At 45.1% G+C, this 22,051-nt stretch overlaps 1 protein-coding gene and 1 pseudogene across 5 annotated transcripts in view; one reads left to right on the top strand and one right to left on the bottom strand.

The window, feature by feature from the left end:
* ARHGAP17 (Rho GTPase activating protein 17) overlaps positions 1 to 13,925 on the bottom strand; it is a 96,769-nt gene extending 82,844 nt beyond the window's left edge. For all 5 annotated transcript variants that reach the window (XR_008200658.1, XM_052653110.1, XM_052653127.1 and 2 more), the window contains exon 1: positions 13,787 to 13,925. Coding sequence is in view for 4 of the 5 variants with exons in the window: in XM_052653110.1 (XP_052509070.1) it covers positions 13,787 to 13,839 (53 nt within the window). In the remaining variant the exon portion in view is untranslated. The remainder of the gene's footprint in view (positions 1 to 13,786) is intronic.
* Positions 13,838 to 21,565, top strand: LOC128059973 (thyroid receptor-interacting protein 11-like; annotated as a pseudogene).
* Positions 21,566 to 22,051: the final 486 nt, after the last annotated feature.

The following is a 22,051-nucleotide window of genomic DNA, read 5'->3' as shown; positions in this document are numbered from 1 at the left end:
GGTCTAGCTCACAGGTTTCCTAGACCATGATTCCTGGGCTTTAGTTATTTCTGTCTCCTCAGGACCTAGCCCATAGCAGGCACCCAATAAATATTGTTTGGATAAGTGAGGGAGCTCCATATCAGTTAAAATCCTAGATGAATTTTTCTAGGAACTAGAAAAGTGAGACCAAAATTCACTTTTAGACAGAAACAGGAAAGAATACCTGTAAAAGAAGGGCTCATGGAAACCATATGTACCAGATTCAAAACATGCTATAGATCAACAGGCACACTGAAGCCATAAATCAGTGGAAGAGAAAGCGCAGTCAAAAAAGTAGACATATAAAAGAAAAAAAAAAAGTAGACCTATGAATTGCATGTTTTAAAAAAGAGAGAAGCATTATAAAACACTGGAAAAGCCACGGATCGTGTTATCTACTTCTGTAAGTAACATCTAACCATACACCTCTTCCCTTCACCTCAAACATCATACTGTTAAATGTGTTTTCAAGTCAATTACCAGTGCCCTCGTTTTAGCTCTGGCCACCACCACTTCCCTCAGTCTGTTCCAGAGTTTCCTAGCTAGCCTCCTTTCACCTTCTCCTCTTTCCCTTCCTCCACCTGCTGCCAGAATCGTCTTCCTAAAGAAAACCAACTTAATTTTCTCGACCTTCTGCATGTAAGGGCTCCCCAGATCCACTGCAATGGTCTGCAAAGCTGGAACAGAAGTCTTTCTAATGATGGTCTTCCACGGAGGAGAACAAAAGCCAGTCAATACTACCTGACTCAAAAAGTTGGGTGTTAGTGGTCATGGGTGATCATGTGTTTGAGTTCTGCCATATTGGCGTTGTTCGGGAATTACGATTAATCCTATCATGTCCAGAAATGCAAAAGCAGTGAGAGTACTGAAAAGGTTATGAGAGAGGACAAACAAGTATAATGGAAAGTAAAGAAACCAAAAGCTGCACTGCGGAAATAATGCCTCAATAGACTTTCCATGTACAGCACAACTGTCTATTCAGGCATAGATGGACATTCATTTACATGAAGTGAAGAAACCTGAGTATACTGGCTTTAAGGCTTCTTAAACTTTGAAAAACCCATTTACTTCTTCTACTGGATGGAAATGCATCCAGGGACTTGTGCATTGAAAGACCACAGACAATCATTCTGGACTTGAGATCATATGGATCTACACACAACGTCTCATTAAGGAATTTGAAGATAAGAGCTGGGTGGAGTTTTACCACTGTTAACAGTCAGATATAGTTGTCTTTTTTCAACTTATAGACAAAAAAAAATTAAGTAAAGAATATACTTTTCAGGGTTTTAGGTTCTTTTCTTCTCTCTTGGAATTCTTAATCACCTATCATCTCCTCCTGCCTGTTACCAGCACTGCTAAAGTATCACATGTCAGAAAAGCTTCCTTGAGCCCCCAGCACATCTCAGAGACCACAAGCCTGAGCCTCTGCTCCATCTAGCCTAGCACTCACCACAGCTAGTGAAGCAGAAATACTCTGGTATATTTTCCCAAGGTGCAGCTGGGCATGGGTTCAAGTGGCCACTCCAGGCAATGCATCTGAAAGTATCCAATGACCATGTGAAATCCAAGCTGGTAGATGTGTAAATGTTCACGCTGACAGGTAACAGGTAGTTGCCTACAAGAATTTCCGTGTAGTTCTGAACATTCATATATTTAAATATTTGTATTTATTTCAGCTTTTGTTTACTTAGTCTACAATTTATGATTTAAACTCTAGGAGGCAAAAACTTGGCTAATCCATGTGGAAGAACACTGAGAAACCATAGAAATGCTGATGAAACATTAAAAGAGAGATCAAATGGACTACTAGATTAGACTATTGATAAGGAAGATACCTAAAAAAGAATTGAGGGAAAGGAGAGGAAGAGAAACATCTTAAGACTAATTAAAAGGAAGAGGCCTATGCAAATAACAAGCTGTGAAATATCAAGACACAGGAAGCAAATCTTACAACCCAGAGCGCTGGGGTGAACTGAATATGTTTTCATTTCATCTGCTACAAATAGGCTCTACCTATTCAAAATCAAGATATGGCATTAATATTTACTTACTAACACCTAAAAGCCACCAGAATAGATACATTTGGGTGTATTTGAATTATCTGTGTGTCTGTCTTCCCACTCAAGTTCCTAAGCGTAGGTTATACTTTTAACCCTACTGCTGCTGCTGCTAAGTTGCTTCAGTCGTGTGCGACTCTGTGCGACCCCAGAGACGACAGCCCACCAGGCTCCCCCGTCCCCGGGATTCTCCAGGCAAGAGTACTGGAGTGGGTTGCCATTTCCTTCTCCAATGAACTGAAAGTGAAAAGTGAAAGTCAAGTCGCTCAGCCGTGCTGGACTCTTAGCGACCCCATGGACTGCAGCCCCCCAGGCTCCTCCATCTATGGGATTTTCTAGGCAAAAGAGTACTGGAGTGGGGTGCCATTGCCTTCTCCAATTTTTAACCCTAGCCCCTAGCATTTGACAGGTTCTCAATATACACTGGTTATTTCCAGATGGCACAGTGGTAAAGAATCCGTCTTCCACTGCAGGAGACATAAGTTCGATCCCTGGGATGGCAAGATCATCTGGAGGAGGACACGGCAACCCACTCTAGTATTCTTGCCTGGAGAATCCTACAGACAGAGGAGCCTGGCAGGCTGCAGTCCATAGAGTCGCAAAGAGTCGGACACGACTGAAGCAACTTAGCACACACGCACAATACAAGTTGGTTGAGCTGAATTGGTAACTGAACAGTGAAACTGACAACTGAACATTAATTCCATGGCAATTAAATACACAAATGACATACAGAAAACTTGAACGTACAAGGAAACACAAAACATAGCGACAATGGTCATTTCAACTTTAGTGGAAAAGATTAAAATAAGTAGTGAATTTAAAAAAAAGACAACATCTGGACTTCCCTAGTGATCCGGTGGTCAGCAGTCCACCTGCCAATGCAGGGGACATGGCTTTGATCCCTGGGCTGGGAAAATTCCACATGCCAAGGAGCAACTAAGCCAGTGTGCCCCAAGTACTGAAGCCCATGCACCTAAAGCCTGTGCCCCACAGTTAAAGAAGCTATGGCTGTGAGAAGCCCACACACCTCAATGAAGAGTAGCTCCTACTCACCACAACTAGAGAAAGCTTGCATGCAGCAGCAAAGACCCAGCACAACCAAAAATAATTACTTAAAAAAAAAAGATGTCTGGGGCTACGAGGGTGATGATGAGACATGGCGCTCATCATGTCTTACATGGTGATGTGCATTCTGGGGGACATACCTGCTGTAAATGTCCTGCAAACAAAATGACCTTGCTGTCATGCTAGCAGGCAATTTACAGCGCACGCCTGCCTGCTCAGTCGCTCAGCTATGTCCAGCTCTTGCGACCCCATGGAGTGCAGCCCGCCAGGCTCCTCTGTCCATGGGATTTCCCGGGCAAGAATACTGGAGTGGGTTCTCGTGCCCTTCTCTAGGGGATCTTCCCGACAAAGGGATCGAACCTGTGTTTCCTGCTTGACAGGCGGATTCTTTACCACTGAGCCACCAGGGAACCCCCAATTTGCAGTACAGTGACCACAAAAATACTGATTTCCTATAAATGTATGGATTCAAAACTCCAGAAAATTCATCAGGAAAAAAATAATAATAATTTAGAGGGGAACGGCTAAAATCATTAAAAGAGCGACAGGCCATGTCAAAAGTAAGAGGAGAGCTAGATGTTTCTCAGAAGGGATAAGGACCAGCTCAAGCCAGCAAAGCCAGCTGGAAGGACACTGTTGGTCCAGGTGGGAAAAAAAAATGAAAGCTTGAACTAAGGTCATTGGAAGAATGGTCATCAAGGGGCAGAGACCAAGTCAAAAGACACTCAGGAGGCTGACAGATGGTGATGACAGCCTGGATATGAACAAGGAGGGGTTGGAGGGGGAGGGCGGGCCTGACAGGCGACTGAGTAGGTGTGGTGGCATTCCATGCACTAGGGCAAGAGTCAGCAAGCGCTTCTGTAAAGGGAATAGATGGTCAACGGCATAGGCTCTGTGGGCCAGACGATCACCGTTAAAACTGCTTAGCTCTGCTGCACCAGCACATGGTTGTTTTGTTTTGTTTTTTTTACAAAGCAGGTGGTGGGCAGGATTTGGCCTGCGGGCCAAAGTTTGTTGACCTGGAGACTAGGGAATCCAAGGAAAGGAGACCAATCTGGGGATGAAGTTCAGGAGTTCAATGTTAGCAGGACACTTAAAGTGGAGATGTTCAGTCTAGAGACAAAGAGACGCTAGGGCCAGACGCATAAAATCGGGAGTCGTCAGTCGTGTGGTGGCAGTGATGGGGCTGGGATCACCTGGGAGAAATGGCCTCAGAAGAGAAGGGATGAAGGGCGCTTCCCTGTCCCAATCCAGGGCAGGTGGGCAATGTCACCTCAGCTCACTATGGCCATGAAAAAGATAGACGCATTATAACGTAACCTCCCTTAATTCCTTTATCCTAAAAAGAAGCTCCTATTTTAACACAGGGCTTTCATTCCCTTTTCCAAGGTTGATGACTTTCAAGATTGAGTTTCAATGTCAAAGATGAAAAAGAAAACTTCCCACTGGCTGGAAAATGAGACAATTCTAAAATAAAATGCCTGTCAACTTTTTAATGTTTCATTTTTATTATGAATTTTATACTCAAAACATGTGTGTTAAGTATAATGAATGATGATAGAACAAATGTTTGGTCCCCCATCTTAAGAAGCAGCGAATTAAGTTCATTATCAAAACACTACTGTCCAAAGCTCATACCATAAGAGTTAGTCTTGAAAACCAGAGGTCAAAGCAGGCAGCCCAAGACCAGAGAAAGCCTGAAGTTTTATTTTCTTGGGCCTACACTAATTTTTTCTTTTCGTTTGTGAGCATTTAAATACCAAGAAATGGCATTCTGGAATATAAATATTATTTAAAAAAGGGGAGATGCGACTACAATGTATGCACATTTCACTACGGCAACAAGTGCAGGGGCTGAGAGCAGATATCCCTTTTTTTTAAGATTCTTTTTTTGCTATGGACCATTTTTAACGTCTTTACTGAATCTGTCACAATATTGCTTCAGTTTCATGTTTTAGTTTTTTGAATGCCAGGCATGTGGGTTTTTAGCTCCCCGACCAGGGATCAAACCTGCAGCCCCCTGCACTGGAAGGCCAAGTCTTAACCACTGGACTGCCAGGGAGGTCCCAACTGTCCCCTTTAAATAAACATGCCTCACTAGGTTCCTAGTCCTCACCATGCCCTATGCCTTACACCTGTCTACCACTTCACTTACTAATTTTGCTTGCCCGGCATTTGAGTTTGTGACTCCCTCCTTACAGAGTATTAATTGTGGTTCCCAACTTTTTGGAAAATAGTAGACATTACATAAAGCAAAATTTCAGACTCTCTCACCAGGAACGTTACAGGTCCACAGTCCCTTATCTAAACTCAAAAATTAAAAAAAAAAAAACCAAACCCTTTTTTTTTGCAACTCATTTAACAACATAACTTGACCTAAGCTAACACGAAGCTATTTATAATCTTAAGGATTCCATTTAGCATGAAATACATTCATATATTTTGCTATAGAAATATTAACATGTATGATTATGGGCTACTGCCCCAGACAGTACTGGCGATATTATATTTAATAATAACCGTATATGTACACTTTTCTTTAAAATCTGAAAAATTCTGAATTCTGAAGCCCGTCTGACCCCAGAGGTTTTGGATAAAGGACTGTGGGCCTATTATACTTTTGCTATCTACATTTAAGAACACATACGCACACACAAAGCAGATGGGAGTGCAATAATAATATTTTACATGGATTTATACTTGATTAATTATAATGGCATTTATCTATATGTGAGAAACAGAAATAGAACAATATGCAAAACCATCCACAGTCTGAGAAGAATGCACAGAGCACAGGCTGGCTCTAGGACCTTATGCCAGAGTGTGGGACCCTACACCTGACCCTGGTGAGGTCGGCCATGTACACACTGGGAATCAGGCACAAACTGAAAGTGAAAGTTGCTCACTTCGTGTCTGACTCTTTTGCGACCCCATGGACTATATAGTCCATGGAATTCTCCAGGCCAGAATACTGGAGTAGGGTAGCCTTTCCCTTCTCCAGGGGATCTTCCCAACCCAGGGATCGAACTCAGGTCTCCTGCATTGCAGGTGGATTCTTTACCAGCTGAGCCACAAGCGAAGCTCAAGAATACTGGAGTGGGTAGCATATCCATTCTCTAGCGGATCTTCCCAACCCAGGAATCAAACTGGGGTCTCCTGCATTACATACACTATATGATACGAGAAAATGATGCTATGTGACCACATCCTTCGGGGTTTTTTTTTCCCCCTCTCATGGTGAATAATGGGTTTTCACTCACCTATAAATACCCTGTTTGCTATTCTAGGATTTCACAATATGTAAAGTACATCACAAGGCCAGATCAGATTCAGAAGAAGCTGCAAAAGTACCAGATTCCTTGCCACCCATGCTCTAAGCAGAGGCTGGATGGAATCCACTCGGATTGGAGCAGAGCACAGCTGCCTTCTCTGTCTCAGAATTACTGTTCAGAGAAAGTCAACGTGCATCCTCAGTCGATTCAGCTGTGTCTGACTCTTTGAGACACCATGGATGATAGTCCAGCAGGCTCTCCTGTCCACGGGATTCTCCAGGCAATCCCAAGGGCATTGCCATGCTCTCCTCCAGGGGATCTTGCCAACCCAGGGTTCAAACCCAAGTCTCCCATGTCTCCTGCATTTGCAGGCAGATTCTTTCCCAGCAGGACCACCTGGGAAGCCCAGAGCAGGTGAGGGATGTAGTGTGTGATGCTGACAAGAGCAAGGAAGGGCTGTCTCGTAGAAGAGGGACAAGATGGCGTCTGCGTGGCTCCAGAGGGCTATTCTGGGTGCGTGGGTAGAGGAGTATTGTTGACTCACCTTTAGAGTTTAGCACTGCCCACCTGGGTGGGGGAGGAGGTCCGTAGATATCTGTGACCTTCAGGGAGGGTCGGCAAAGACTGTATTGGGGTGACCAAAAAGTTCATTCAGATTTTTCCGTGACATCTTCAGGAAAACCCAGAACGAACTTTTGGGCCAACCCAATAACAGACTAAAACAAGCCAGGTAGGGACTGGGCGGGACTGGGCGGAACAGGAGCCCAGCTCCTGCCTCCTGTACTCGGGAGGGGCGGCAGGCACTGCCAGGTCTTCTGAGATTTTACAAGCCGCTGGAAGTCCAGGTTTTCATATGAGAGCTTCTCATTTTTAAGTAGGAGCCAGTGAAGACTCCAGTATTCTTTGCCTGGAGAATCCCCATGGACAGAGGAGCCTGGCCTGCTACAGTCCATGGCCTCAGAAAGAGTCGGACACGACCCAGCAACTAAGCATAGCACAACAAAGCCTCCGAGCTCCCAACGCAGGGGGCCCGTGCTTGATCCCTGGACGGGAAAACAGATCCCGCACGCTGCAGCTAAGATCCAGAGTGCCACAGCTAAGACCCGGTGCAGCCAAATAAACAAATAAAATATATTTTTAAAAATAGATAAAAATATGAGCCAATGATTGCTTTAAAAAAAAAAAAGCACTGGATAGGCCAAAGAGAACACACTGGTGCCTTGGTTTGGATAATTCACACGTCCGGACCCTGGAAGGACTAGAACAGGCTTTGTCAGTCTCAGCAGTCTTGAATTTGAAATCAGATAAGTCTGGGCTGTGAGGCTCTCAGGTCAGGTGCATTGTAGCATATGTAGCAGCCTCCTAGGACTCCACCTACCGCTCCCCCAGTCAAGTCAGGACAATCAAAAAACAGTCTCCAGATGTCGCCAAATGTTCCCCAGGAGGTAAAACCATACCTGGTAAGAGCCACTAAACTACAGCAATATCCACCTTTCAGCCTCAAGGATTTTAACAAAAGCATCACTCACGACTCAAACAAGTTTCTTACCTAAGAGTTCCCCCATGAAGTATGAATTTACAGCTGCTTTGGAACTAGAATCCAGAGTTTAAATCTGTCATTTACTAGCTTGATGACCTCTCTGAGTTCTGGCTTTCTTATCATTATATCAGGAACAAATAACATCACCTCTTTGAGTTACTGAAAGAGGGCGACAGGATAATTTATGCAAAGCACTGAGCCCAGCAGCTTAATAAGCACCAAGGACATTTAATAAACATTAATCCTTCCCTGGTGAAAAGGCAGCCCAGATTGTGTAGTGGGAAGCACATGGGATCCAGAGTCAGAAGCCCAGGACTCAAGTCATGCCTCAGCCTCTTAGTAGCTGTATGAACCTGGCAAGTCATTTCCCTCTTTCTAAAATAGAAATGATCATTGCCAGTAGTAGCAAGAACCAAGCCAGGTGGTTGGGTACTATGCCGTGTGCTTAGGTGCTCAGTCGTGTCTGAGTCTTTGCGACCCAACTGACTGCCATCTGTCAGGCTCCTCTGTCCATGGCGATTCTCCAGGCAAGAATACGGGGGGGGGGGGGGGGGGAGGGTTGCCATGCCCTCCTCCAGGGGATCTTCCTAACCCAGGGATCAAACCCAGGTCTCATGCATAGCAGGCGGATTCTTTATCATTTGAGCCACCAGGGAAGCCCTGGTTTGGTACAGCACTTGGTAAAGCAACTAGAGACAAGCTGACGAATAATACTATCAAATCTTTTAAAGATTTCCATCCTGGTGGCTTGGCGTAAAGAATTCGCCTGCAATGAGGGAAACCACCTGCAATGCAAGAGATGTGTGTTCTATTCCTGGGCCAGGAAGAACCCCTGGAGAAGGAAACAGCGACCCACTGCAGTTGCTTGCCTGGAAAATCTCATGGACAGAGGAGCCTGGCAGGCTACAGTCCATGAGGTTGCAGGAGTCAGGTATGACTTAATGACTAAACCACCCGCATAAAGGAAAGAATGAGCTCTTCAACAAATCCAAAGAACCGAGAATGTAATAATATCAGGGTGTGTGTTAGTTGCTCAGTCATGTCCAACTCTTTGCGACCCCATGGACTATAGCCCACCAGGCTCCTCTGTCCATGGATTCTCCAGGCAAGAATACTGGAGCGGGTTGCCATTTCCTTCTCCAATTATATCAGGGTAAGGTACAGGAAAAATAAGAAAAATAATAATAGGGATCCTGAACTCCCAGGTCCTTCTAGACAAGCAATTGGCAGCTGGTGACCCACAGGCCAAATCTGGCCAATGATGGATTTTGTTTGCCCCAGTATCATAGTGATTGTCTCATTTGCATTAAATACCACCTAAACTTTCATTAAAATCCAGATTTCAGGCTTTTCTGGAAAGTCGCAAAGGTTGAGTCACTCTGGGCCCATATTCTCATTTGCCCTTTTGGGGGGCGGGGAGGGGCACGCCCCCAACCCTTACCTGTCTTCAGTCACTCATTTATTTTACTCGTCTGGCCCCTCTAGGTATTTGAGTTTGTAACCTTGGCTTATCACAAAAGCTTTGAACCTCCAGGGAGTACTTCAGTCAAGGCAGGAACCCACACCCAATGAGACACTCCCTCCCAGAGCCTCACCTAGGTCATAACTCTCCTGGTTAGTCCTTCAGATTCCTTTTCTCCTGGACACTCAGACCTCATAACTAAACGTTCCTCGAGGTCCTCATCCCGTGTACACTTTCCTCCTGGCAGGGCATCACCTCCTCCAAATCGCCACCTGTGTCCACTGGATTATCTGCACCAAGGATTTTCAAAGAACAAAATGCCTGCTTCTTGCTGCTGCTGTGCTGGGCTGTGCTCAGTCATGTCCGACTCTTTGCGACCCCGTGGGCTGTCCAGGCTCCTCTGTCCAGGGAATCAGACTACGAAAGACCTGACATGATGTTTCTTGTTTCCCGGTTTCCCTTGGTGAGCCAGTGCTCCCCCACTCTCAGTCCCTAAGGTTTAGATGGGCATTTACTCCACACCCATTTCCAGGGAGAAGCAGGGGACACAGTCAGAAGCACTGAGTCAATTGTGGGCCTTGGAGACAGTGACTGGGAGAAAGGTTTTTCCGTCCTTCTGGGATTGGAACTGAGGACGATGGAGGGAGGGGGCGGGGAGGGGTCCTTCTGGGGACCCAGCTTGTCTGGAGAGTGATCCAGCCCAGCCTGAAGCCAGACTCCTTTTGGATATTTTTTGGTCACATATAAGCCAATTAATTCCCATCTTCACTTATGGCAGCTTGAAATGGGTTTTCATACTACCAAGGGCTGCTGCTGCTGCTAAGTAGCTTCAGTTGTGTCCGACTCTGTGCTACCCCAGAGACGGCAGCCCACCAGAATCCCCTGTCCCTGAGATTCTCCAGGCAAGAAGGAGTGGGTTGCCACTGCCTTCTCCAATGCATGAAAGCGAAAAGTGAAAGTGAAGTTGCTCAGTTGTGTCCCACTCCTAGCGACCCCATGGACTGCAGCCCACCAGGCTCCTCATTAATACAAAAGAAATCTGAAAGTGCTTGAAGATGAAAACAAAGCCAAAAGGCTTTGCCCAAGCTTTCTTCTGTTTTTTGTTACCTTCCCCCATCCAATAAGAACCAGCATTAGCCAGCCCTCTGAAAGCACGTATCTCAGGGTAACAATTATTTCTTTGCTTGCCTATCTCTTCCACAAATGTATTGAGCTCCTTCAGGGCAGAAACAGGGAGGCAGAAATAGACTCCAATACCTCACATACTCACACATAGTTTGGGCCTAACAATTGTTAAATAGATGAATGAACAAAAGGCAGAGGGCACAAAAGAACCATCCTCATTGTCGCCTTTGGGACACCCACCTCAGGAGACCACCTCATTTGAACCACCTTCTGAAACAGACTCATCCACCCATTACAAACAAATTGCATCATGAGAACTCACTCCTTCCAGCCATTACTAATTCTCCCACATGTCGGTCCCATGGAACCTCACTATGGGGTTACTCACAAGGTCCTCATTCTGCAAAGAGAATACTTCATCACATGACACCACCTAGAACTACAAACTGACAGTACACACTGTGGGCAAGTCATTCACACATACAACTTCATTCATTAGTGAGTGTGTGTGTTTTAGCCTTTGTTTTGACCCCAATACATCCAGAAGCCTGGTTCTGATATCCACCAACTAGCTGCTTCTGCCCAATAACAATTTCAGGCTCTCTCCTGCCTCCTCCATCTTTCCTCCCTAGTCCTTTACAATTACTTAAGTTGGGGGCAGGGGGGAGACAAACATATATAGGAAATCAACAACAGTAAAGCAACAGGTTCCCCAGTAAAAACTGTTTTGACTTTAGGTGCATAATTTCCACACCCTTAATACTACTGTATAGCTGCAGCCTACACTGCATCAAGCAATAAAGATTTTCAGAGTCAAAGGTCAGAGCCAGAATTACAGTCCTAGGGTGAGTCACATCACTCCACTCATTCTATCCAGTTCTCGTTTTCCCATACCACTTGAACAATCTAGTGAGAACTGGATTTACATTCATTTGACAATGTTTATTGAGGATCTGCCAAGTGATAGGAACCACAGAAGATCCTGGGAATCAAAGAAGAAAGGGTAAACATTCTTAAATGTTTAGCGTGATGAAGAATGCGGGCAAGTAAAGAAGCAATTACATGATGGAGAAACAGGTGCTGTATGGGATTAGGAAAGAGCCAAGGAGGGACATCCAAACTTTGTCCCAGAGAAGGCCTTTTAGAGGCAGAGACCTTTCCAAGGAGACCTGAGGAACAAGTGGGAGGTGACCTAGGGCAGGTGTGGTAAAAGATTTCTTTGTGATAGTTCCAAGTAGAGGCTAATATGTAAGAAAAGTATAGCCTCCACTGAAAACTGAAAGTAGACAAGACGGTTAGAATTTAAAAGTATAAAAAAAGAAGCTGCGACAGAGGAAGCAGGGGCCAAAGACACCCTGAACAGTTTCCCTGAACCAACTTTGCAGCTTTTAAAGCCTCAGAACTTGGTTTAAAATTAAAAAAAATCACTTGCCTGATACAATGTATAAACAGGCCAAAATGACTCTGGGACAAATGCATCTTGACACTCACTAAATATTGATTCCCTGATGCATGTTCCTGAGAACACTAAGAGGGGTAGAAAATTCACAGAATTATCTTGTAATTCATTCCCAGATTCTTGACTGAAACATGAGCCATCACCAATACTCTCTCCTGGTAGCTTAGCCATGAAGAATTCACCTGTGATGCAGGAGACTGCCTGCAATGCAGGAGACATGGAAGACTCCCCCAGAGAAGGAAATGGCACCCCACTCCAGTACTCTTGCCTCGAAAATCCCATGGACGGAGAAGCGTGGTAGGCTACAGTCCATGGGGTTGCAAAGAGTTGGACACGAATGAGCCACTTCACTTTCCAGTATTCTGGCCTGGGAAATCCCATGGACAGAGGAGCCTGGCAGGCTACAGTCCACCGTCGCAAATCTGACACGACATAGCGACTCAACCGCCACCACCACAATACATTGTCAACCTTCCTCTCCACGTTATTTCTATCATTTCCCCACAAATAACAGAAAACAAGGCACATCTAGGCTTTAGCCTAGACAGGAATTAACTCTGGAAAAAGGATAAATGCACCCCAAGCTAACAGGGTGGGGAACCAAAAAGACCCAAACAACAAAACTAAGCAAAAAAAGTTGAGGGAAACGAAACAGTCAAGAGCACATTTAGAAAACTCAAGAGGAAGTAAAAGTATTTTCATACACACACGCAAAAAAGAAGTGTGCCACGTGCTTTGGCCAAACCAAACTCCCCCTTTGACTCAACTGCTGAAAAAAAAGAAGTCAACGTGGTGAAAAAAGATTCCCGCATTCATCTCTCTTCCCAGAATAAACAGCAAAATCGCTACCATACAGCTAACTTGCCCTGGATAGACCTTGAAAAATCTGCCCCAGGTAACACAGCACATGACAGTCATCTTCAGAAGCTCTCAAGACCACAGACCAGTCCTGTCCCAATGGCCGGATCCTCTACTAACTCCGTTCTCTCCTGTCATTTCAGAATCAAGGCTTGTCAAGCAGTCAAGGAATCCCAAAGAAGCAAGGGAGCAGGAGCTGCTTCCAAACCCAAAGTGAGAAAGACTTTTAAAATGATACTTATTTTTAAACTGGGACTAGGCGTTTCCAGAATCCTTTTCTCCTAATTCCCACCACCCCCCCCCCCACCCCCCCGCCCAAGCTTTTTTAAATGTAAGCTGTGCAGTTCACATTCGCCTCTGGTCTAGAGACAGCACCACCTCGCAGCTCCCTCAAAGGGCGTTCTGAAACTCACTAGGCAGATCCGCTGGGCTTATGACCCTTGCTTCTTGACTGCTCGCCACCCCCCATCCCCCGCCCCCAGGCACTTGCAAGTGAGGTTTTGCAGCAGGGGGGCCACTCGGAAAGGCTGGGAATGCCGCCCCCAAGCCCGGCAGCCTCGGACACACCACTGATCGGAGTTGCAGCCCCAGGCGGCGGCACGGGGCTGCCAGATCCCGGGGTAGGGAAAGACAAGGGGCAGTTCCAGTCCCAGGAGGGCGATGCTCCGCGGGGCAGTGGGGACCCCGAGGGGTAGGAGCGGGAGGCGCGGCCCGCCCGGCCGGTCTCCGGGGGCCAGGCGGCGGCCCAGAGCGGGCCTCCAGGCCGCGGCGTGGCGCAGACCCCGACCCTGGGCCCCGCCGGCCTCGGGCGGAGCCTCAGCCTGGCCCGTAGCGGCGGGGCGCGCGGAAGAAGCCGGTCCGCCCCCGCGACCGCGACCCCCGGCCCGCGCGACCCCCGGCGGCCCGGCGCGGCGCACTCGCCTGCCCACGGTCTGGTTGGCCAGCTGCTTCATGCGGTTGAACTGCTTCTTCATGGCGGCGGCGGCGGCGGCGGCGGCCCGCGGGGCTCCGGCCGGGCAGGACGGGGGACGGCCTGGCGGCTCCTACATCGCTTCCCGGCCGAGGCGCGGCGGCGGCGGCACGGCTCCCCAGGCCTGCGGCCCCGCCCTCGCCGCGTCACTTCCAGCGGCGCCGCCCGCCGGCTCGGCCGGGTCGGGGCGGGCGAGGAGCTCCAGGCCCCAGGCGGCTCGCGGCCAGGCCTCCGCCGCCCGCCTGCCCGGGGGCCGCGTGGTCCCCACGCCTCCAGGTGGTTCCCTGGGCCCGGCGACGCGCGGCCGCCCGGGGCCCCGCGGTCCACCCGGACCTCGGCGTGCTTGTGCTTCCGCTCAGCGAATATTAATATTAAATATTAATATTTAACTCACTTCCCAGACTAGATCGCAAACACGCGGTGGGCAAAGCAGACACAAAGAGCGGACTCAAAAAGTCACCCTCGGGACTAGACCCCCGGGCAGGGCTCTCGGAGGTGGGGGCGGGGGGATTGTTGCGCGAAGTGAAACGGGTAGAAGCTTTGGGACGGTGGAAACGGTCCAAGTCTTTATCAGGGCCGTGCTTATGCGCAGGTGTAGACGTTTGTCAAAATACAGCAACTTGGATTCTTAAGACGGACGCGTGTCCCTATGTACATGTTACCTCGATTTTTTCTTCAAGAAAAAAAAATAGTTGCGTGAAACAAGCTGCAGGACTGTGTGTATGTGAGATGCCATTTAGTAAAAAAGTCAAAGGCAATTAAATATATTTTATTCCCATTTGAATACTATTACTGTAGTGCCGCTTCTCTTTTATTGATTTAAATCTACCTTGAATGTCACTCCATATCATAAAGAAGAGAAAAAGAGAAAGAGACAGGTGTGCTTTCTATGAACATGTGCTCACTGATGGCGCCGTCAGAGCTGCGGTGATGGTCGCCGGTCCACGGGACCGGGGTGTTACCGGCCCTGGGAAAATCACGCAAGCAGAGAAGTGCCCGACCCTAGCGCTGGGAAGTTGTGAGGATGAGCAGACGCCCGAGCGGGGACACGTCACAGGAGATAGGTTCTTTGTCAGGTCACAGGCCATGCCTGGGGCTCCGAGGGTTCTATAGAGGGGCCTTCGCAGCCCACGTTGCCTAGAAACTCCTCATTTTTTTCTTAACCTCGAGCTGGTCAGCAGTGAGGCTGTCCGACTCCGCTGGATCCTTTTCGCAGGACAGATCAGGTCAGTTTTACGACCTGTGACAATGTCCTGGTTTGGTGGCCTTGGCTCCAGCTTAGGCCATTCCCTGGGGCAAGTGGGTGGTACTATGGCCTTTTTAACAGACTGTTTCTAGTTTCACAAAAGATGTGCTGAGGAAGGGAGCTGAAAAGGTAGAAGAACTCCCTGACTCTGCAAGAGAGGAGGTTGTCGACTTTCAATCAGTCTTAAAATCAGAGATTGAGAGGCTTCGAATTCTTTGTAGCGATCTAGAAGAGAAGTATGAAGCCTCAGAGCTTCAGCTGAAGCAGCAAACTGCTAGCTACAGACATCAGTTACACCAGAAAGACGTAGAAATCAGACTTCTGACAGCAAGACAGGTAGCAATGAAGGATCAGTTGCTAAAGCTGCAGTCAGTCATCCACTCAGTAAATCTTCAGGATAGCTTTCAGCCCTCAACTCCTGCACCCTCTTCACTGGGTTATGATGTCTATCAGCATGCTTTAGCTTTCCAGAATGATGATATGGACTTCGCTGATCTAATTTGGTCACAACAAGAAATAAATAGATTGTCAAATGAAGTTTTAAGACTTGAGGCTGATGTCAGCCATTGGAGACATTTTGCTCAAACTTCTACAGCACATGGAACAGATAGTTCTAATCTAAAGGAAATCTATAAACTGCAAAATACTATCAAGGAACTTGAACAGACTCGAAATAAGGAAATTGATGACCATCAACTTGAAATGGCAGTACTGCAGGAAATTCATCAGCAGAAACTGGCAGAAATAAGTGGCAGGCATCGAAAACAATTAAAGGATTACGAGGAGATGATTCATGATATGCAAAAAGCCATTCAAGTCCTAGCCACTGAAAAAGTAGCATCTACCAAGAAAACCAAAGGACTTGAGATTAGGGTAAAATACCTTAAAAAAAAATTGTCTTCTATAGAAAAGGAAATGGATGCTTCAGTTAGAGAACAAGACCAGATAAATGAAACGAATATAAGACTTAAAAAAGGTGAGCTGAAGCCTTCTACTAAGAAGCATAGTGATGCTGTGACAGAAAAGGAAAAAGTTCTTCCACAGAGAGCATCCCTGGAAGAAGCATCCAGACAACAACAGCCACTGTCTGATGCTGAAAATGAAATGATGAGATTAAGTAGTTTGAAGCAGAATGAAAATCTCATTGAAGAGAACCCGAAGCTTCAAAAACGAGCCCAAGTTTTAGAAAAAGAAAATTCATTATTAAAGGGAGAAAAGGAACAACTTCAACTATCACTTGTCAGAATGAGCAATGAATATGAACCCATTAAAAGCTCAACTATCAGACACGGGAGCTTGGATTCAGAAGTACCTCATTTAAGATAGGACTTGGAAATCAAAGAAGGAAAACTCATTGTCACTGCTGAAAAGAAATTACTGATCCCTGAGTTAGGAGAGTTGGACAGGCAGAAACAAAAAACGACAATGTGCGTGGTTTTGATGAAAGATCAGAAATCCAAAAAAAAAAAATGAAGGAGATAGCATCATCAGTAAACTAAAACAGGATCTAGAATGTGGAAAAAAAGAGCGTTTGTCAACTTGAAGATGATAAAATGAACATTACCAAAGAGTTGGATGGGCAAAAAGAAAGTTAATTCATTAAAAAATGCAAAAAGGACAGTTAGAAGCAGAATTGTGTCAGGCAGCACAGAGGCTATTGGAAGAAAGGAGGAAGTCTGAGCAAGCTATTAAAAAACCATCAAGTACAGAGGACCCAGACAGCTCGGCCTAATAGCTGGAGTGTGAGGGTTTGGTTAAACTCGGTCAAGAGAAATACTGTTGAGCAGATGATTGCTGACCACAAAGAAACCAGAGAAATTTTGTCATCTAGTTTAGAAGAGTGGAAGCAGTTGAAACAACATAAGGAAGAAAGACATTTTTATTGAAAAACTTCAAGGAGGTCCACAGCTTCAGGAGGAGTTAAATCAGTATACTCAAGCCTTAAGAAAAATGGAAAATTTACAGTAAACCATAGTGGAGAAAGCCAAAAGTCTTGAATCCATGAGAGAAGAAATTAATCATCTGAAAGAAGAATTGGATCGACCGAGGGGAGAACACAGTCAAACCACAACAATTATTAACCCTAAAACTGTTCCAGAAATAGAATCTGAGGACTCTCCATGGAGCACAGTTGAAGATAATCTTGAAATGAAATCTCATCAAAAGAAATAGAAAGATCTCAGATAACAACGTGAGCAAATGAATATTAAACACAATCAGCTCTTTTCCTCCCAAGGGGAGGAAATCAGAAATTTGCAAAATGCAACAGAACAAATCAAAACCCAGTTGCCTGAAGAATCTCAGTATATGCCAGTAGAAAGCTGTGACATTTTTCGAGTAACAGAAATTCAGAGTCTTCACATAGAAAACGGAAGTGAAAAGCATGACTGATCTAAAGCTGAAACTGAAAGATTATCACAAGAAATAACAAAATTGGAGATAAAACTTCTAACTGAAAAAAATACTCTTTTAACTGAACAGATTGATCAGCTGTCCCATGGTGAGAATGGTAAGCTAACTCAGCTCATCTGGCAAAAAGATTTGGAGATACGGTTTCTTTATATGAAAGTATCTTCAGCTTCTTCCAGTGGCCAAGGTAATGAAGAGATTCATCAATTGCAAGCATATGCTTTGGAAAGAGAACAAATGTTAGCTGTTTTAGATGAGAAAACTAGGGAAAATAATCATCTTACAAGAGAAACTTTCAGAATGATAGATATAATTGTGGCCAAAGAAGCTGACCTCCTGAAACTCAAAGATGCCACCACAGAACTCTCCACCAGATTTCTCTAACATATCCTGAACATATACAAACATATCCTGAAATATGTTTAGAGAATATTTGTTTAGAGAAACGATCAGGATGTGTTTAGAGAAACTATCCAGAATTCATCCCACATGGTTCGAGAAAAAGACATTGAAACTGATGCTTTGACTCAGAAATGTCAGACTTTACTGACAACAGTGCAAACGTCCAGCAATGGTGGTAGGTGAGAGACGTTCATATGGATCCATTTGAGGAGCTTCTATGGGAACGTGATAAATTGAGAAGGTGAAGATGCTAGAAGAATGGAAAGAGCCCATGATGGCCTGGTACAGAATATGCAGTGTGGGTCAACCAGTCTTCAGAAAGAACGTCAACAATTTCAGGCACCGGTTTCAGTTGACAAGGTTAATAATTCTAAACTACAGATGAACTGTACTGACCCGATCAAAATGACAGAAGGAATAAAATCCAACTCAAAAACTTTGAGCAGCAGGTGGCACAAATTAATCTCAGCCTAGAGCAGCTCTGCAGTGCCAAAGGCTTTCTCTTTGGAGTGTCTGACCTGATTTTACCACAGCCTTCTGAAGAACCACTTAGCTCCACGTCAGCAGCCTCTCTTAAGGCAGTTAAAGCTGATGAATTGAGTGACTCTTCCAAAATGTTCAAAGAAGAGATTGGAGAGTTAAGAAAATTAATGGAGGGAAAAGATGCAACCATTAGAACCCTCCAGGAAGATAATCAGAGTTTGTTCAATTCCATCACAGACGGTTCAGAACTAGAAAGGAAGTGACGTGAACAAATGGATTCAGAAATGTAGCAGGTACAGGAGAAACAGGATAACTTGCAAAACTTAAGGAAAAGGAGCTTTTAATCCAAGCCAAAAGTGATGAATTACTTTGCTTAAGTGAAAATTTCACTAATAAAGTGAGTGAAAAACGACCTTTCGAAGCAGGCAGTAATCAACCTGAAGGAGATAGCAGTCGGCGTTGAATCAGAGATGTGTCAACTAGAAGAGGAAAAGGGAAAAATAGTAGAGACATCTAGGGAAAAGGAAACAGAAAATCAAGCATTGCAAGAGACAAATATGCAGCTGTCTATGATGTGGAGAGAGAAAAAATTGGAATATTTTACAGTGGAGGAGAAGGCGCTTGCTTTTGAGCATCGGTTCAAAGGAACAGAACAAGGCAAAACAGGAAATAAGTCATTTTTTAAATGTAGTGACATCGATGCAAGAAAAGACACGTTTCGACAGGAGAGAAATGAAGCCATACTGGTACTAAAACAGAAATAAATGGAAAACCATGCCCTCCAGACAGAGGTTCAACATTGACACAGCAAAGATCTACGCTTAAAGCAGGAACAGGAGAGAGTGCATAATGGGCTGTAGAAGCAGAAGTGTCTTATAACTGCGAGGCTTTGGCTGCAGAAGACAGAGCGGCTAAACTAAGAATGAAAGTCACCGCATTGGAGGAAAAATTCCTTCTGTCTTCTAATGCAATGGAAAGTGCAAATCAACAAGACAGTTTGCAGACAGAGTCGTTGAAGGAACAAGTGAATATCGTCCCAACACAGAGAGATGACGCTTTGAGACAGCTTTCTGTGTCGTGAGAGCAAGTAAAGGAGGATGCCCAAGCACTAGCTAACCTGAAGGTGGTAGCCACAGAATGGATGGCAAAGGCAGATAAACCTAGAAGGAAAATTAACATTGGCACAAGGACATCAGGAGAAAGTGAATGCTGCCTGGAATCTAAAGGAAGAACAAATTAAAGATCTGAAAAAAACAAAATGAGGTCCAACAGGAAGTGCTGGATGAGGTGCAGAAGAAGTTGATGAAGTTACTAAGTAATGCAGAAGAAGTTGACAAGAGCCTCATGAGAAACATCTTCATAGGGTCTTTTCAAACACCAAAAACAACATCACGAAGTGCTGCAGATAATGGGTAACACCCTGGGTATCACAAAGGAAGAAATTGATGTGATTGTGAATGAAGAGCAAGGCAGTGGTACCCTATGGATGACTGGCTGACTTGGAACAAAAAGTGTCCCCAGCACACCTCTGAGACCAAATCAGCAACCAAAGACGAAGAATTCTTTCTTGGAACTCTGTTAAATTTCTCGAAACAGAATCTCATCTCACTCTTCTGCCACTCAAACCAAAGTCTTTGGGTTCACCAGGAAATAAAAAATTACCTAAAAATGTACCACCAAGTCTTAAAACTATCTCAGAATCCACATCCCCCAAACTAGATGTGAATCAACATTCACAGCTATCTCTCTGACTAACCCACCCAGACCTAAAAGCGCTGAGTCTGGGCATCTTCTTTTAAATGCTATTACTGATGTTTTGCCTACATACCCACCTTTGGTTCTGTCACCTGGCAAGAGGGCTGGAGATGTGTCAAAAGACTTTTCAAAGCCGTAGATGATTCTTCAGAGACGAGAAACTAAGCTACTTTAAAAAACCAAAGTCACTGTGTTTATGTGCCTTACCAGAGCATGACTTTTCAGAGTCACTTTGTTTAATAAAAATATCAATACTTTTTAAATAAAAGGGTATATTTTAAGGACTTCAAAGATAATTACTTTTTATGAGACTTCAACAGTCACTTTTTATGAGAAAGGGCCTGGGTGGGATTGGAGGCTATGGCCAAGGGATGCTTCAAATAGTGTTTGTTATGCTTTCACTTTTTAAAATAAGAAGCAGGTACTTATGTAGACTTTGGGAAATTAAAATATTACCTTTTGTTAACGTTCAAAATGGGACTTCTCATGTGGCACTAGTGGTAAAGAGCCTGCCTTCCAATGGAGGAGACCCAAGAGGCACAGTTTCAATCCCTGGGTTGGGAAGATCCCTTGGAGGAGGAAACGGCAATGTACTCCAGTATTCTTGCCTGGGAAATCCCATGGACAGAGGAACCTGGCAGGCTACAGTCCATGGGGTCGCAAAGAGTCAGACATGACTAAGCACATACACAGAGAATGTTCAAAATGATAGAATATACAAGTGCACAGTCTTTGTATAAGAAAAAAGGTGGACAGCCCAAAAGTACAAGATGCATAACATTTTTAAGAATGAAAGGTTACTTTTCCTGGCTAAGCCCCACTCCTCTTTTCATTTCCTGTTGCTATTGTGCTAAGTCCCTTCAGTCGTGTCTGACTCTGTGCAACCCTATGGACTGCAGCCTGCCAGGCTCCTCTGTCCATGGGATTCTCTGCGCAAGAGCACTGGAGTGGGTTGCCTTGACCCCCTCCAGAGGATCTTCCTGGCTTAGGAATCAAACCTGCATCCCTTATATCTCCTGCATTAGCAGGTGGGTTCTTTACCATTAGCGCCACCTGGAAAACCCTTCATTGCCTGGGAAACTACCCTATTAGTAAACTGTATTCTCTCAGGCTTTTTAGAAATATATGCATATTTGTGTATGTTCTCTGACTTGCTTTTTAAAAAAAAAAAAAAACAAAAAAAAAAACACTACACCTTAGAGATCTTTCCAGGTGTAAATGAATTCCCTCTTACCCTTTTTCAAAAGCAGCAGTTAGTTTGCTGTGTCGATGTACCCTAATTCTTTTAACTAGCTCCTATTAATCATCATTTAAGCAGTTTGTATCCCCAAAACGATCATGGCCATAACCAATTCTCTTGCCCATTTCCTTAAGAACCACCCCAAACTGTCATCGCTTTCCTGAAGTATGTCTTATGCCCTCTTGCAGACACTAGAGGCCAGCAGTCAGGAACTCCCAATTTCCCACACCCCCTTCCTATATTTAACCATCTACTCACTTCCCTCTGCTTCTACTTCCCCGCTTTTCTTGTAGAAGACAAGGGATCCAGCTTTGCAGTTAAAGTCTAATCGCTCCATTGTGCCCCAGAAACTATCCACTCAGACTTTTTCAAAGACTTCATTCCGTTGATTTTCCTTCCGGCCTTATCTTATGCCTGTCTCTTTCCCCTAAGCTTCAGCGCCTGTCCAAGTCACTCCAGCAAGCAATCCTTACCTTTCTGCTCTTTCAGCTACCACCATCTCTCTTTATCTTTCACAGCAAAGGTTCTGAAAAAAATTCTCCACTCCTCCCCACCATCTCATTTCTCACTGACTTTTTAAAAAATTATTTTATTTGTGGCTGCGCTTGGTCTTTTTGGCTGTGTGGGCTTTCTCTAGTTGCGGTGCTCCAGCTTCTCACTGTGGTGGCTTCTCTTGTTGCA

The sequence above is a fragment of the Budorcas taxicolor genome, chromosome 2 (genome assembly GCF_023091745.1).
Source record: "Budorcas taxicolor isolate Tak-1 chromosome 2, Takin1.1, whole genome shotgun sequence".
In the NCBI taxonomy this organism is placed as follows: domain Eukaryota; kingdom Metazoa; phylum Chordata; class Mammalia; order Artiodactyla; family Bovidae; genus Budorcas; species Budorcas taxicolor.
This window is presented reverse-complemented; position numbering and strand designations above follow the sequence as displayed.